We start from the raw sequence: 18729 nt of genomic DNA, 5'->3' as shown, positions 1-18729 counted from the left end.
CCCAGTACATTCTCAACTAAGTTCCAAACTTGATTGTCATACATGGATTGTATTTCGCTGTCCATTGACTCTTTCCACTTGGCTGACTCAGGGCCTGCCATGGCTTCCGCGTAACTGTTAGGTTCATCCAGACCAATTAGTGTCTCATCACTGATAAGTGTATCACCTTCCGCGGTAATATGGAATCCATAGTAATGCTCAGGTGCATTCCTAACCCTTGTGGAACGCCTTAGAGGTACAGACTTGTCAATTGGCTCAACAGGAGTTTCCTCCTCAAGTTGAGTGCTAGGGTTTGAAGTTCGTTCACCACTTGACTCTTGAATTTCTTCAACGTCGACTTGCCTCCCACTGTTTCTTTGGCTTATGAACTCTCTCTCGAAAGACAGCCCTCCTAGCTATAAAGACCACATTTTCACTAGGTCTTTAGAAGAGGTAACCAAAGGATTGTTGTGGGTACCCGATGAAAATACACCTCTCGCTTCGAGGTTCAAGCTTATCATGAGTCTCACGTCTCACGAAAGCCTCACAACCCCAAATATTAATGTAATCTAGTTTGGGTACTTTACCAGTCCACATCTCATGAGGAGTTTTGGCAACTTTCTTTGTAGCGACTTGATTAAGGATATGGGCGGAAGTCTCTAAGGCATACCCCCAAATTGAGATTGGTAACGAAGCTCGACTCATCATGGAACGAACCATATCCAACAAGGTTCGATTACGCCTCTCAGCCACACCATTCAACTGCGGTGTCCTGGGAGGTGTCAATTGTGAGACAATCTCACATTCCCTAAGATAGTCGAGGAACTCTGAACTAAGATACTCACCACCTCGATCGGATCAAAGCATCTTAATGTTCCTGCCCAATTGATTCTCGACTTCCTGTTTAAATTATTTAAACCCTTTGAAAGTCTCTGACTTATGCTTATCTACTGTAATCATTAGTAAAAGTCAAATAATAACGATTAGCATCCCTTGTGGCATGTTTGAAGGGACCACACACATCCATGTGTATAAGATCCAACAAACCTTCACCTCTCTCGCAAGAACCTGTGAAGGGTGACTTTGTCATTTTTTCATTTAAGCATGATTCGCAACTATCATCTGACTTTAGGTCAAATGACTCCAAGACTCCATCCTTTTGGAGTTGACCTATGCGTTTCTTGCTTATATTTCCAAGACTGCAATGCCATAATGATGCTTTATCCAAGTTATTATCATTAACAGAATCAATACACAATACATTATTTCTTAAGTTATCAACCACAGATACAGTTTTATACACACTATCACAAGGTAATGCTTTAAAATAAAGAACATTATTAAATAAACATTAATCGAACCAAATTCATTATCAAATGAAAAGGTGAAACCTTGTTTATACAATACATGAAAGGAAATAATATTTCTTGCCATTTATGGCGAATAACAACATTTATTCAAATCTAAATTAAACCCACTACTTAGCGATAAAGTATAAACTCCAATCTTGCTAATAGGTAAAGCTTTCCTATTCCCCATGATTAAGTTTATTCTTCCATGCTCCACATTCTCACTTCTTCTTAGTCCCTGCAAATCAGAACAGATATGAATACCACAACCGGTATCAAGGACCCAAGAGTTTGAATGAGGTGAGTTTTTAGATAAGATAGTGTAAATACCTGCATGGTTGGGTTTAACTTTCCCATCCTTCACATCTTGCTGGTACTTTGGGCAGTTCCTCTTCCAGTGTGACTTTTCATGGAAATAGAAGCATTCAGCCTCTTTTGCGTCAGAAGAAGGGGTGATGAAACCTTTCTTGGTTCCACTTGAAGAAGATCCATCATGGGTCCTAGCCTTGGTACCCTTCGAAGAGCTCTTCCTCTTCTTCCCTCGACCTTTCCTGATTGCCAAAACCGGGGCAGAGTTTGGAGTAGGAGTGTTAACAACCGACTTACCCTTAAGACCTGTTTCTGCGGTCTTGAGGAGTCCCTAAAGTTTGTTGAGTGTGACCTCTTCCTTATTCATGTGATATCTCGTGCATAATTGATCATAGCACGATGGTAAGGAGTGCAAATGATATCTATTGCAAGCTCCTCGGGGAAGTTCACATTAAGCTTCAGCAACTGATCCACATACCTTTGCATTTTCTGCATGTGGCTCGTGACGGATTCCCTGTCCTTCATCATGGTTGTTATGATGGAGCAGATGATTTCATACCTCTCTTGTCTTGCACTTTGATGGTATCTTTCCATCAGATCTTGGTGCATTTCAAAAGGGTAAAAGTCCTCATAGGACTTTTGGAGTTCCGTTGTCATGGTGGCCAACATGATGCATGCCACTTTTGTAGCATCCCTTTCATGTGCCCGGAAGTCAGCGATCTCCTGGGGAGATGCAGTGGTCTCATCAATCTCCTTAAGCTCCTTGTCAAGGACATATTCTTTGTCCTCCTAGCGGGTAATCATCCTGATGTTTCTGATCCATTCATTGAAGTTGGATCCATCAAAAGTGACTTTCCCACACAAGTTCATAAGCGTAAAGGAGCCATTAGGATTAGAGCCAGAAGCGGCATTGTTTGAAGACATCTGAAAGAAGAGAACAAGATTAGTTTAGATATTAAGAGAGTCCTTAATAAAACACCCAAATGTAATATTAAGGCTAGGATCTAATCACAATATATTATAACTTAGAAGAGGTATGTCGTAATCCAAGCTATAACATATTTGAAAGGTAGGTGAATGACGATTCACCAATTTCCACCATGAAAAACGAAATATAAATATTGGGTTTTTAATTGGTTCTTAGAAATTACTAGATTCTTTTGAGATTCAATGAACTTTTCAAAGGCATGTTTCAATTCGAGTGTGCCCTCCAAGTTTTGTGACTGGGATACCGAGGATCATAAAACGAGGTGTGAAGTAACCATGCAAATCACTTGGTACCCTTAAAGTTTATCACTCAATCGATGTGCCGGTAAACCACACATGCTCCACCAATACTATGATAAACCTTAAGTTACCCTTTACCTACCTTGTTAAGTCCAAGTTAGTGTGTCGGTTAACCATACACACTCCACCAACGACTTAAACAAAGTGTAAAGTGTAATTTCATGTATTAGCACCTTATTCACATTTTTCCTAAAGTAACTAAGATTGGGAATTTAATAAAAGCATTTAGTTACTTTATAATATTCATCATACTTTTAATGAGAATTTACAAGTCCTTGTCTTACCCATTCGGCTAACGACCCTCCACCGATCAAGGAAGCGGTGGGTAAGAGTGGACACCCATTAAGTTGCCATTTTATAGGCAACAACCTTATACCCCCTTATAAACCGGATTTGTGAATGAGGCGTACTAGCGGTAAGACGACTTGATCTTATACATATATATATTATTAACTTATAATATTATAAAGTATAAGGGTTGAATTTTAACTTTTAAAATTCTAAGGGATGGAACTAAAGTTTTAATCAAGACTTTACTTGTTCCAAAACTTGAGGGAAAGTTTTGTAAACTTTCAAAACTTTTCATTTCTTATAACTTATGAGTTAATTGAGTAATAAAAATGAAGACTCTTCATTTTTATAACTCCTGTGTTCTTTTAATGGCTTTAATAAAAGTGTGACTTTTGATTTTCCATAACTTGAGGACAAGTTATGGACTCCATTAAAACACATTATGATCATGAATTAAACTACCATGAAGGTTACAAGCAATTCCTATGATCATCTAATCTTCATAAGTTCAAGAACATGAATATGAACACTTTCAAGAATCAAAAATTACACTTAAAAAACTTGTAATTTTGATAATTGCCAATGTAAATGGATTAGCATAAACATTAAACCATCTAAAATAAGTTTTATAACACCAAAACAGTTTAGGGTAATGTTTCTAGTCCATTTCCAGCAGCAAAAGTCGAAAATCTACATTCTGAGGCTCCTACTCGTCGAGTGCACGAACCTACTCGGTGAGTAGGATGAATTTACACATGAACTCAGCGAGTCCCCCCATGGACTCGGTGAGTTCAGCAGGCAGACAACACAAAATCGACCTTTTTCAACAATTTTGCAAAAATAACAAACAAACAAGCCTAGGCTCTGATACCACTTATGGGTTTTGAGCATTCTAACACTTCCTAAGTGTACATGCAACCCTAATAACCTTGGATCTATGTTTCTCTAATTATCATGCAAAGTTGAATTCCAAGGTTATATTCCTATCTAGCATACATGGGGAACAATTTTTAACTTGAATGAAACATAGAATAACTTACCTTGTTGTTGCTTATGATCCTTGAAACCTTGTGAGCCTAGCACCCCAAGTGTGATGCCTCAAATGCTTCACACAATACCAAATGCAAAGGAGTAAACTTTGAAAGAATCTTACACTTGCAAAAATCGGCCTAGCCCTCACTTGTTCATGTGTAGCCGATTTTGGTGGAGAATGGGTTCCTTATATAGTGTTGACACATCTAGGGTTACACCATGTAAACCCTAATGTGTCATGACTCTTCATTTTCATGACCCATGGGTTTGTAACTCCCATGGAGCATCCATGGAGCATCCTACGGGTTTAACCCAACTTGATAATCCATGGAGTCTCTTAGCCCACTATACAAGTTATGGATGATTTACATAATCAACCCATATATTTAATTAGTTATCTTTTGATCACTTAATTAATTCCAAAATAATTCTTGATCAATACTAATTAAATAATACTATTAATAAATTAGAACTTATAATATATTAATAAACCACAAGTGTTATTTCTCTCATTTAGTCTATCCAATTGCATGGTGTCATTCAACCCAAATGGACCATGCCGGGTCGGGTCAAGTACATACCAGAAATAGTTATGGACTTAGACACCTTATCCAACAGTGAGGTGGTAGCTTGAGTAGTAGCATGGACACTTACAGTTTGTTGTTTCTTCGATGACTCTGAATTTTGTTTTCCCTTGCGCTTGTTGTTTCTCCCTTTCTTGTTCACATCTTCTTTCTTAACTTCCGTTTCTCCTTCTTTGTCACCTTTTTGTTGCCATGATCGTACAATTTCTTGGCTAGCCTCTTTTCACTATCATATGTGGTAGGGATTGCTGCTGTCACATTCCCTTGAATCGGCGCAGCCAATCCCCAAATAAACCTCTCAATCTTTTTCCCTTCAGATGTGATCATTCCAGGACACAAAAGAGACAATTCACTAAACCTTGATATGTATGCATCAATGTCAAAGTTTTGAACTGTGAGGTTCCATAGATCTTGTTCCATTTTCTGGACCTCTCCCCTTGGACACTATTTAGCCAACAACATTTCCTTAAGCTCCTCCCAAGGCATAGAGTTCGCTATCGAGAGTGTCATGGCCTCTACGTGGCCATTCCACCAGGATAGAGCCTGATCAACGAATGTGCAGGCCGCAAACTTGACCTTGCACCCATCCGGACATCCGCAAATTTCAAACACTGATTCCACCTTCTCAATCCATCTTTTCAGGGTTATTACACCTCCCGTCCCGTTGAAGGTTCGAGGCTTGGCGTTGGTGAAATCCTTGTAGGTGTAGGTTCTTGTGGTCCCGTGGTTTTTTCCCTGATTTGTGCTTCCGGTTCCCTGTCCGTTGTCTTCTCCGTTGTTCCCGTTGCGAATCTACGCAAGTGCTGTAGTGACCGCAGCAGACACTGCTGCTTGGAATGCGACTGAGTTTATTTCTGGTGGTGTCGGTGTCGTGTTGTTTCCACGGTTAGGTCTTTGAGGCATCTTTCTGTCAAAGAACGGAAAGATGTTGAGCACCTAATGTATTTAGGTTCATGATTTCTTGGTTATAGAACAGTTTCAGAGATTTGGTTGTGTATAGGTGAGTGAATATATATAATCAACATGCAGTAGAAATAATAAAACACATAGCAGATAACAACATCACGATAATATATATATATATATATATATATATATATATATATATATATATATATATATATTGTTTCCACTAGTAATAACCATTTTTAATACAGTGAAAATTTGCCTAAAAGGCATACAGTATATGAGGAAACATATGACCTGACAGCATGACGACCCTATGAGTAGTGTAATCACTTAAACATATGGTCGATAGTACATAGAGTAATACATAAAAGGAAATCAGAACGGTAGTATGTAGACGGATACTAACTGTGACGGGTTGGGTCTGGTGGTGCTGACGATGAGGTAGAGGCACCTTGAAGCCTGGCCAGGTGGTGCTCAGCATCCCGAAGTCGGGCTTCCAATGCTGCCTAACGCGCCTGGTAGTCCCTGACTACCTCATGTGTCATCCTCTCCGTGCGCTCCATTGCATCTCTCATGGCCACCATCTGGCCAGCCGTTGCCTGCGTTTGCTCGTCAATATCTCGCGTCCTCCTCACTATCACAGGAAAGGCTTGGTCGGCGGGTCCACCGTGACTCAAGTCGTAGTCCCGGTTCATACCAAACTAGGGTCGCACCCCTTGTTGGCGGCTCCATCTCTAGATCGCGTGTGCTCATTGGGGCATAAGTCCATTGGGGCCCATCCTATATGGGGGCACCCTAGCCATGTGCGGAGGATTTATGAATTTGGACCCCGTGTCCGAGTCATTTGTGCACTGTCCTCTGCCTCCTCCTCATCTGAGTCGACTACCGGTCCTTCTTCTTCGGGTTCTTCCTTGGGTTCTTCCTCGGGTTCTTCCTCAGGTTCTTCCTTGGGTTCTAACCATCCGCCATTTCCCTGATTGGGAAAATATGGATCTCCAGGGTGATGAAATCTGGCCATCGTGTCTGCATCGGGGGGGGGGGGGGGGGGGGTAAGAGACGTTGTGAAAAAAAATGTATGCATATAGTATTTCCAAAATACTCCTATAGTATTTTATTTACTTGTGTTTGAGTTCCTAAGAAGTTTTAGATATGATGTAATCTTCTAGATCCATTTTCCGCCATGATTCTTCCCAAACACATGTTGGTCATATTTTGAATAAATACAGTTGATCAGGCTATATTTACCCCCAATATGACTACATAACTGTCTGGGTTTAATCATGGTGTTCAATTTCCTCCATAGACTTTTAGTGTTGTAGTTTTTAATGTATACATAGGTATCATTTTATTCAGAGTGTTTTAGTCTCATTGTATTTATAGTTGCATATCAAGTATGATTAGACATGCCAGTTCACTATAAATAATGCTTTGATACCAATCTGTCACACCCCCGAACCAGACGGCTGAAACGCCTGGGGGCTTGTGTGTGACTTCATCTTGTAATATCATCACAATGTCTATAATTGAAACAAGACAACACCATCATCATACATATCAAAATACAACTAGCATTGTTTACATCCAGTATAATATCATAAGTTACATGCCAAAAAGAATGTTCAATGTATGATGATAACAAAAATACAATACATTCCACATTCCCTGCTGACCTTTCCGCTTAACGATTCCCTGAGAATACAAATTATTTTTAAAACGTCAACATATATAATGTTGGTGAGTTCATAAGCATGTTTGAATAAAATTTTTGCATGGTTAGTAAAACACCAGAAAATCCGATATTTTCTGAAAAATGGTTTGAATGTGATGTGACAAAATCAAGTATTAATGCATGTGTGTTTTCTGTTTTCTGGAATGTATATAAAATTGTAACCCGATTAAAAACCTCATATTTTCCATTGTAAATAGAATGTATTGTTTAGCAGTGTATTTTCCCCAGAAAATCCAAAATTTTCTGTTTATAAAAATAATATTGTGGTCTCAACCCTAAGACCAAATATCAGTACATCTATGTTATCGTATCAACAATATTTTATAGGAGTTCCATAAAATTATGTTGGATCCCTATGTGAGTCATTTTAACCATACTTGATTATGACGAGTTCGTATGTCGTGGCATTTTCAGGCACCGTCTTGATTAAGGTAAGGTGTGTCACCCCAGACTGGCCTAGTCTAACTGTAGCGAGCAGCTCAGGTGTGGGGTATCACCCCATATAGATCTATACACAAACCCTTGCTCTCCCTCCAGGAGACTCTGGTTATAACTACATGCTACGATCATACACTCTAGAGGTGGCAACCGTCATGTCTCACTAGCATCCTTAATTGAATTTATGCGAATATTGTATTGTTATATAATGTACACATGTATGTTTTATGTTCGAAGAATCCAACGAATATGTATATGAATGAACGAGGCCCAACAGACATGTAGAAGGACCGCTAAGGCCCAATAAACATGTAATGCATAGTTTAGGCCCAATAATCATGTACATGAGTCACTAAGGCCCATTACACATGTATTGTATAGTTTGTGTCCAAAAAGCATGTAGATGGGCCACTAAGGCCCAATAAACATGTAATGTTTACATCTTTAGACCAATTGTATGTGAGTTGAATTTTTGGCCCAAGTAAGTATAAATTTATGTTTTCGACGCATGATTATAAAAATTTACATTTTTATCTCATTTTTCCTAAAAGTGACACTTTCGGCCCAAGTTTTGGAAAATTTGCATTTTTAAGCCCAAATCCAAATAATGTGGCATTTTCAACCCATTAAACCATAAATTTACATTTTTGACTCAAACTTGTGTAAAATGACAATTTTTATCCATAAAAATCGAAATTTTTACAATTTAGGCCCAATAAAACCGAAAAGCCCATTTTTAAGGCCCATTATGCTAAAATTTACATTTTTGGCCCTTTTGTCACTAAGAATATCATAAAAACCCATTTTTATATAAAAGTGACTCTTTTAGTCCTTGTAAAACCGTATATGCCATAAAAATTCCATCTTTTTGTTTATTTTTCAAAAATGGCCTTATTTCAAGATTTTGTTTAACTTATCCACACAATCTTCATATGTTTACACTTTCCTTTTCATAGTGTGATGTAATAAGTGTTATAGTTTGCAAATATCACAAACTTTTGTTATATATTTCGAGATCCATGGAGTTTCATCACAAAATCACAACACATAGCATGGAAAACACACATAAACATGCACAAATACATAGATCTAGCACATAACAACTTGTATCCTCCCCCAAAACATATGAAAAAAACGAAAACAAGGGGGTATGAACTCACAATGATGATGGATTCGGTCTTGAGGAAGAAATGAAGGAGATTTGGAGGTGTTTTCGGCCTTGGGTGCTTCTTTGGAAGGAGTCTCGAGCTTAGAAGGGTTCTATGAAGTTAGAACATGAAATGAAGCTATCTGAGAAAGAGTTTTTAGCATAAAAATGGAAGATAACAACTACTATATGATGATGTCTTACCAAAAGATTGAAACCTTGATGAAAAGCCCTTGGAATCTTGCTCCAAACTCACAAAACAATTGAGAGGAAAGGAAGGTTCTTGAGTGAGTTATTGAGAGTGTTTGAAAGAAAATTAAAGATGGTGGTGGGATGGAGTTTCGGCCGAGAGGTAATAAGAAGAGAGGAGAAGAAGAGACTTTTGCATGGAGGGTAATAGATATCTAGAAGTATGTGATTATCTAGATACATGCTAGATAATCATGAGTTGTCAAGTTCTCAATCCATCCTTCTTCCATTTCTTTTTTTTATAGTTGGGCCGAAAGTGAGGAAGAAAAAGAACAAGGAGTGGTAATTTGGGCCTTACATGCTTGATTATGATCCTGTGAGGCCCAAATAGATAGTTCTTGACCCATTAGGCCCCTTTATGAGGGTTCACGGTCCATTAGGGCTATTGGAATTAGTTATGGCCCAACTTGGCCCATTAGGAATAAAATGAACCTTTTTAGACCCACATGGCCGAAAATGTTAAAGTTTTACGAATGTGGGTCCAAATAGAACCCAATTAGGGTTTCTAGGCCCATAATCGTCGAATTGAATGTTTATTGGTCCATTATGCCCAATAAGAAAATCCAAGTCTATAATAAACTTGAACCGAGACGTTTAGGGATTTCAACTCATAGTTGACTATGTGAGATGCATTGTATTAGGTTATGGGCTTCCTGAGTGAAGTTTGATTAAATGGATGATTTCGATTAAGCATAGAATATGATATTCACTTAGAGTGTATGTCTTATAATAGATTTTGTTTACATGAGAGTAGAATTTCATAGCTAAAAATGCTAGTTGTGACAAAATTCACCATATTTGAAGGTGAAATCGAATCTGTGTGAAAACGTCTTGTTCTCTTTTGTCTCTAAATTTATTCTCTAGTTTTGTTTTCTTATAATTAGTTTTAATTGCATTTAAACAAAACCCTCTCTTTAAATTTATTGTTTATAGTTAACTAACATTTGAATTATCTAAACTAAATCTTATTCTACATGATTTCATCACTTAATCTTACTAAAACTATACTACTACATGATCATGTACACTTCTTGTTATGTGTGTTGGTTTAATTGCGATAGATTATGATTTATAAATTTAAAACTTGATAATTTTCATATAAAAAAAATCAGACATTAATTGTTCTTACAAGTCCTTTAAATCCATTAATTCTAACTGTTACTATATAATCTTCATCTTTGTTAGACATCCCTCTTCCTACCTCCCTGTGTCTTTTACTTCAATCCGACAAACAAAGCAAAAACTTAAAACAATAAAGGATAAAACACATTTTTTTCTAAGGTCATGAGATTGAGAATAATATTTGATATGTAATGTATTCAAGTGTTTTCTTTAAATATAAATAAATAAAATGTGTTGATTTATGTCAACAAAGTATTTTATAGATAGGTATTTATTTTGATATGTTTGGAAATTTCTTGATTTTAACTTTTGTCTATATATGGTACAATTATTTTCAAGCTCAATATGTCTGCATCCGTGTTCACATATACAAATATCCTATTATCGTATATGTTTCGTAATGCAAAAGATATCAAAGATTAGTAATATTATTGATTACGCGATATCAAAGTTTAGTAATATTGATTACGCGTATTTATGAGAGTTGAAAATGGGGAAATATAGAGACTAGTTTCCAACACTTTGGTTAGCTATCTAATCTACAAGCTAGCATGTGAAGTGAAAGTGGTCCGGATAACATTATCTTTCCTATTCAACAATTAATTATGAAGTTCAACATACGGAAAGATTAGGAAAAGAGAACGCCATAAGTAAAGATGTCACAAAACTATTTTATTTTATAAACAGCATTTATATAAATTTTCTTCAAATCAGGGATGAAATTAGAATTTTTTTTTTTATTAGGATAAAAACAAAATCAAATAACTGAACAAATTTGATTGTACTACGTGATTCGAATATATATATATATATATATATATATATATATATATATATATATATATATATATATATATATATATATAGGGTTAGGTTCATATGAGACGGTCTAATTTTGTGAGACCGTGAGACGCATTTTTTTATTTTATTTATTTATTTTTTATTTTTTTTTAGTTAATTCAAGTTACGAAAATAATATTTAAAAAAAGAATTTTTGATTTTTCCATTTATTTTGCATTTTAAAATTATTTTTAGAATATGTACAGTGTAATATTCTATTTAGAATATTTCATGTATTTTTCAAAAAAATAGAATTTTTTTTTATTTTTTTATTTTTTTTAGTTAATTCAAGTTCCGAAAATAATATTTAAAAAAAGAATTTTTAGATTTTTCCATTTATTTTGCATTTTAAAATTATTTTTTAAAATATGTCAGTGTAATATTCTATTTAGAATATTTCACGTATTTTTTTTAAAAAAAAACGGGATTTTTTTTTTATTTTTTTAGTTAATCCAAGTTCCAAATATAATATTTAAAAAAAGAATATTTGGATTTTTCCATTTATTTTGCATTTTAAAATTATTTTTAGATTTGGTCTCACGGTCTCACAAAATTAGAATGATCTCAAATGAACCTGAACCTATATATATATATATATATATATATATATATATATATATATATATATATACACTAGCCGTTTATCTGCGCAAAACGACGGGTGCAAATAATTTGTTAGGGCAATTAGTTTCTTTTTGTCGGACAATAATTATTTACAATTTAGTGATTAGTTTGATTTACAAACATGTCATATTAAAAAATAAGGGCGCTTAAAATAAAATTACTTAAACAAAAAATAGTTTTGTTCACAAGACTTGAAAAACATAGTAACTCGAAATCTCTTCTAAAACTTGAGGCTTACTTTACCGACACCCCTTAAGTTATTTAGAACCTTTAGATTTTTAGTCATATTAAAAAAAACTATTCAAATATTTATATATTCTAAGAAAATAAATATATAAATGTTGAAATTGTGGATGTATATTTGATATTTTGATATTTTTAGTCATTAAAAAAACTAAAATTCAAAATGAAAGTTTCAGAAGATAAATTAGTTATTTAAAAGTTTAGTATAAATCGATAGCTTGTATTTTAAAAATTGGAGACTAATATGCATAGTTTATATTTTTTCTAATAATTGATTAAAGAAAACAAAATCGAATAATTAGATAGAAGACTAACATCTTAAAATTAATACGTGTGTGTTAAATATTTTGCCAAACCATTTGTTCATTTAAAGTACATAAAATTTCAACTACTTTATTTATTTTTTCTTTTTTTGTAGATTACAATCACAATAAATTTTCATTTACTCTTCAACTTTTAATTTTGTATGTTATTATGTACAACAAAATCTCACTTATGTTGGTTTTCTTAATTTTGTAGATTATCAAATCAAGTACACAAAATCTGATTTACTTTTACTACTTTCTTTTTGATTTTGCAGTAGTCAATGACACTTATTTTAACAATGAAAAAAAAAACAAAATAATAGAAAGAAGCAATTTCTATTTTTCTAGTAGCTTGCGGCCTTATCAACATATCTCTTTTTTTAAGAGACAATCATATATTTTTTAAAATTAAAAATAAATTGGTTATAATCGATACTTTTTATACAAAAATTAACTCAATCATTGATGAAAAAAGAAAACAAAAATATTTTTAAAGAAAAATTTACATAAAAAAGAGTTTATACAAATAGAAATTATTCAGTGAAGGCATAAAAGTCTCAAAGTTCTAAAACACGACTTTCATAAAATTTCAATTATCTTTCATTCTGCTTTCATCTTACATAATTTATACGAATAAACTTTCATCACTACTATAAACATATATGTTTCAACCTGTTAATAATTCATGTAAGCCTCTCTAATGTTAATAACAGAATAAGCACATCTCCATGTGCGTAGAATGTTGTTTTGCCCTTTCCTTCATAATATTTACTAACAAATAAAAAAAATGAAATCATTATTAGTTTATTGATATGATAGTAGAAGGATCAAAAAAGTTAAAAAAGTGGAACACATGGGATGTTTCTATATACAGGAGAAGGAACCATAAAGACATATATACCCTTCAGTAAGGGTCAACATTTTTCGGATTTAAGTAATACTATTCCAATACTTCTTGCTCAACTTTTGCCGATGGTACACAAAAGACGCCTAAAAATTTAGACAAAATGATTATTTTATTTAAAAGGATGAAAATTATATAAAGTTGTGATTAATGCTAACGATTATAAATGAATCAGTTAAGTATATAACTACAAGAAATAACAATATATTTTTATTTATATTTGTGTAATAGCATCCTACTTTTATTTATTTATATTACAATCTTTAACTTCATTTTTTATAATTTAGAAAACTTTATCCATATATAGTATTGTACTTTTATTTTTCTTATTATGACATTAAACTTTGAAAGCTTACCCAACATGAAATATAAAGATCTTTCACCCGTTTCAATGAAAACTACAATCCTGTTGATTTCTACATGTCATGATTGTGTTAATAACTTTTTACCTCAAATCCGATTCAACTATGATTGTTAAAATCATGGCACCAGGGGAACCTTGTCTCAACTAATATAGTTAGCAACCTTTCAAGCAATGATTACTATAAGTAGGTTGATCGACAGCCTTTACAAACATCAACATATTCAGGTATTTACCCTCTTGGTGTATGGTTCTGACTATCATACTCCATAACCACATCTATCATTTTCTCATACAGTATATCGTATTGGTTATGGCAACCAACAATCACTATTTGAGGACCATTGTACCAATCTGCAAAATAATCACAAGCCAATATTCAAAAGAAGATAAAGAAATTGAAAATAAAGTTTTTTGTTTACATGGTTGATTATTTGAATGGAGATACTATCAAAAATGTTTTCCACTTTCACTTCTACAAGCACAAACAGTTAAAATTACATAAACAACCAATTAGATGGAAGATTATGTTAACCAATTAGTTCAAAAACACCTAACTGGCAAAGGACATAGTTAAAATCAAAAAGAAAAAAAAATTTAGTGCCTACCTTGTAATACCCCAGAAATACATGTCCCATGGGCTTCCAATGACAAGAAACCACTTCCATTTATCCACTATGACGACATTGATAGTTTGTTTTGTTTACTTCTTTTTATAGTTTATTTTAGCATATTTCATTCATAATTTAGATAATTTCCATGCATATTTTCCTTTTTGTTATTTTATGACTATTTCGGGTACTTTCGAATCTTGTGAGCATATTTGCAGGTTTTCGGGTCTAGCGGAGCGGGAGTGTTCGGGACATATGGGAAGCGATGGGATTTGGTAGACAAAAAGGATGTTAGACTTGGTGATTGTGGAGATGATGCATGGAGCGAGCTTGATGATTATTTGAAGGCTTGGAGAGAAATAAACTTTAAATTTGCAAGATGAGGGAGTTTATTCAAGCGTGTGTAGATTGTTAATCGGGCGAGTGCACGAGTTTTGGAGGATTTGGAGAGGTCAAATTGGGCTGAAAATGAAGAAAAACTTGAAGAAAATGGGCTAGGAGGTGATTGGACTCGAACTGGGCTAGTGGGATATGCTTTGGAGGCCCAAAAACTCAAAAAAAGCCCATGCCAGGCACCACCCGTGCAACCCACCCGCGCAGCAGCACGCGGGTCGCGCAAGGCCTCTTAAGGGGCATTTCCGGGAATTCATCTTTTAAGCTATATGGGAAAGGTTGGTGCCTATCTTTCGGATACTCTTGGACATCCGATTTTTGGAGATTCTCTCTGGAGTTTTGAAGACTTTTGAAGGCCAAGAACAGTTGAAGAACATCATCTTTTTACATCTTGATTCTTGTTTAATGTTTGGTACAATCACCTCAAACTTTGTTTCTTTGAGTTTAGTCATGATTGGCTAAACTAATCTTGGTTGACTTATTGCTGAATCCTTTGAACTTTTGTTGGATGTTGAAGAATCAATGAACTTGTTCTTAAATCTTTATGGAAATGTTTTGTGTTTTATCATATTATCACTACTAGTATGTTTTTATTCATGAGTTTAAATGTGTTTGTGGTGATTAGTTGGCTAATTTCATGATTAAGTAAAGGATCCTCAAATTAGCAAGCAACAAATGATTTTTGTGTTGTTTTTGCTTCACACAATCATAAAAACATTTTCTCCAACATGGTAGTGAAAGCAATTGACTCCTCTTGGATTTGGTGATTTTTTGGTTCTTAATGCTAGTTGACTTTCACTAATTACATGCTATTTGGAATTAGTGACTTTGACTAAGGAAATTACTATGAGCTTCTCTAGCCATTTCAACAATTAAGAAAAGTCTAGGTAATCTCAAGCTCCTTGGATTGCTATAGCCAAATTAAGGATTTAAATCAAAGTATTGCACCATTGGATTCTAATGATATGTTCATCAAAAGTCAAAGTAAAGAAACTTTAAGTCAACCATCTTTCCCTTATTGATTTTACATCACACCCTTATTTTTATTGAAATTGTCTATTTAAATCATAGTTAATTCTACTTTGTTTCAAGTATTTCAAAACACCAAACCCCCCCCCCCCCCCCATTTTATTTTTATTGTTATTTTACAAGTATTTTTACAAAGAGATTTTTCATAGAGTTATAAATTGAACCAATCTTCGTGGATTCGACCCCTTTACCACTATACACTATTTTAGTGTGTAATATTTAGGGTTATTATTTTTGTTGGCCTCGACAACCACCAAATTTTTGGCGCCGTTGCCAGGGATTGGTTTATTTTTAATCAATTTGTTTCTCTATGCCCAGATCTCAGCGTACAGGTGACTTGATTTACAACCCATAAATTGAAAAAGAAGCAAGGCATTTGGCGAAGGAAAAAAGAGTTGAACGTTGTCAAACTTCTAACCCCCACGGGGACCCGGAGGTTGAAACCGCTTCATTAAGTGATATAGAACCCGATTCTAGTCCCGACCCTCGCCAAGAAATTCCCGAAACACCACCCCTACAACAAAATCCGCCCATTATTGAACCAATTGCAATGGCGGACGGAGGAGAAGTTCCCGAGAGAACCTTGAGGCAAATGATGGAGACCGATGTTACACAAACTCCAACCGGTATCAATTACCCGGTTTTTGAAGGAGGTTCGGAATTGAAGTCAAGTTTAGTCCATCATCTCCCAACTTTTCATGGATTGGAGAAAGAAGACCCGCATAAGCACTTGAAGATGTTCCACATTATTTGCACTAGTATGAAGCCACAAGGGTCAACCGATGACCAAATCAAGCTAAGGGCATTCCCCTTTTCATTGGCCGATAGAGCAAAAGATTGGTTATTCTATCTTCCAACGGGGTCGATCAACTCATGGACCGACATGGCAAGAGCTTTCCTTGATAAATTCTATCCTGCTTCAAGAGTCTCAAGTCTTAGAAATGAGATTTGTGGAATACGCCAAGGTCAAAATGAGACTTTCCATGATTATTGGGAGAGGTTCAACAACTTGTGCTATAGTTGCCCACAACACCAAATTCCGGAACAAATCCTCATTCAACACTTCTATGAGGGATTGTTGCCAATAGAGAGAAGACTAATTGATACCTCAAGTGGTGGAGATGTCTTTAGTAAAACCCCACAACAAACAAGACAACTTTTCAACACCATAGCCGCAAATTCACAACATTTTGGCCCTCGCCAAGATATGAAAAGAGACACACAACACAAAGTCAATGAAGTGGGAACATCAAATCTTGAGTCTCAAATCAAAGATCTAACCTCTGTTGTCCAAAGTCTAGCCATGGGACAAACTCCACAAGTGATGGTTTGTGGAATATGTGCAACGATGGGACATCCTACGGATATGTGTCCCATCCTTCAAGAAGATGCAGAGCATGTGAACGCCACAGGAGAGTTCCAAAACTATCACAACAAGTCATCCGGTTACCAAAATGCATATAATTCAAGTTGGAAGCCAAATCCCAACATGAGCTACAACCCAAGACCATTGCCTCAAAATGCATTGGTTAGACCATCCTATCCACCACCACAACCTCATTACCAACATCAACAACCACACTATCAACCCAAACCGCACCCTCCATATCATCATCAACAACCTCCTCAATCTCAACCAAGTAGCTCCGGAATGTCTCTTGAAGACATTGTCAAATCTCTAGCCACTAGTACCCAACAATTCCAAAAAGAGACAAGGACTAGTATCTCCAACCTTGAAGCACAAATGGGAGATATAGTTACATCCATAAGCAAGTTGGAATCCCGTGGTAAACTCCCTTCTCAAACCGAAAAGAACCCAAATGTCAATGTGGTGACCTTGAGAAGTGGCAAACAACCCGGAGAAAGTGGTTCAAAGAAGAAGCCAAGGGAAGAAGAGGAAGAAATAGAGATCATTCCCATTGAAGAACCTATAATCAAGAATGATGCACAAGCCGGAGTTCCAAAGAAGACTACCCCTCTAGTAACACCAATAGCCACTCAACCACCGTTCCCCTCCCGACTTGCAACTTCAAAGAAGAATATGAAGGAGAAAGAGATTTTGGACACCTTCTGAAAGGTGGAAGTAAACATCCCTTTACTTGATGCAATCAAGCAAATCCTGAGATATGCAAAGGTCTTGAAAGAACTTTGTACCAACAAGAGGAAGTTGAAGGGAAATGAGAAAATTTTGATGAATGAAAATGCATCCGCGGTTTTACAAAGGAAACTTCCACCCAAGTGCAAAGATCCTGGAATGTTCACGATTCCTTGCAAGATTGGAGATTTCACTTTTAGTAGTTCTATGCTTGATCTTGGTGCCTCTATCAATGTCACGCCCTATTCTGTGTATGAATCATTAAATGTCGGACCCTTAAGTGAAACCGGTGTCATAATCTCTCTTGCGGATAAATCAAGTGTCTTTCCTAGAGGTGTTTTGGAAGATGTCCTAGTGCAAGTGAACCAATTGGTCTTCCCGACGGATTTCTATGTGATTGATCTAGATGAGCAAGTGTCCTCCAAATCGGCTCTAATCTTGCTTGGGAGACCGTTTTTGAAGACGACTAGGACGAAGATCGATGTGTATGCGGGAAGTTTGACAATGGAGTTTGATGGTGAAATAATAAGTTTTAATATTTATGATGCCATGAGATATCCTAGTGATGTTTCATCTTTGTACTTTGTTGATGTTGTTGAGCCAATTACTCAAGAATTGTTTGAGTTATCTAACGGTGATATGTTGGAGATGATCTTAAGCAAATGATTCGATTGTGGGAAGCTAGCCGAGCAATTAAAGCTTTATTATTTGGATCCGGAAGTTGAGAAGTTGGTAAATAAAATGGAGATGAAGAAATCCACAAGATTAGATGTCAAGCAAATTGAATTGCCCCCAACTCATACAAAATTGCCTCCATCCCTTGTTCAACCACCTGAATTGGAATTGAAGGTCTTACCTCAACACTTGAAGTATGCCTACTTGGGAAAGAATGAAACCCT

General features: G+C 35.5%; 1 protein-coding gene across 1 annotated transcript; it reads left to right on the top strand.

Moving 5' to 3' along the window:
• Positions 1 to 17926: 17926 nt before the first annotated feature.
• Positions 17927 to 18496, top strand: LOC145076165 (uncharacterized). The gene is made up of 2 exons (XM_079022137.1): positions 17927 to 18347; positions 18444 to 18496. The coding sequence occupies exons 1-2, from the start codon at positions 17927 to 17929 to the stop codon at positions 18494 to 18496; spliced, it is 474 nt and encodes a 157-aa protein (XP_078878263.1).
• Positions 18497 to 18729: the final 233 nt, after the last annotated feature.

This window comes from Lactuca serriola, chromosome 9 (genome assembly GCF_051521515.1).
Source record: "Lactuca serriola cultivar US96UC23 chromosome 9, Lser_US96UC23_V15, whole genome shotgun sequence".
Classification (NCBI taxonomy): Eukaryota; Viridiplantae; Streptophyta; class Magnoliopsida; order Asterales; family Asteraceae; genus Lactuca; species Lactuca serriola.
Note: the sequence above shows the minus strand (reverse complement) of the source record. Positions and strands in the feature narration are given on the sequence as shown.

Excerpts from the sequence above, each read along its gene's own strand:
- LOC145076165 (XM_079022137.1), top strand. The coding sequence starts at position 17,927 with ATGAATGAAAATGCATCCGCGGTTTTACAAAGGAAACTTCCACCCAAG. Across the intron at positions 18,348-18,443 it reads TTTGACAATGGAGTTTGATG|AATTGTTTGAGTTATCTAAC; the intron begins GTGAAATAATAA and ends CAATTACTCAAG.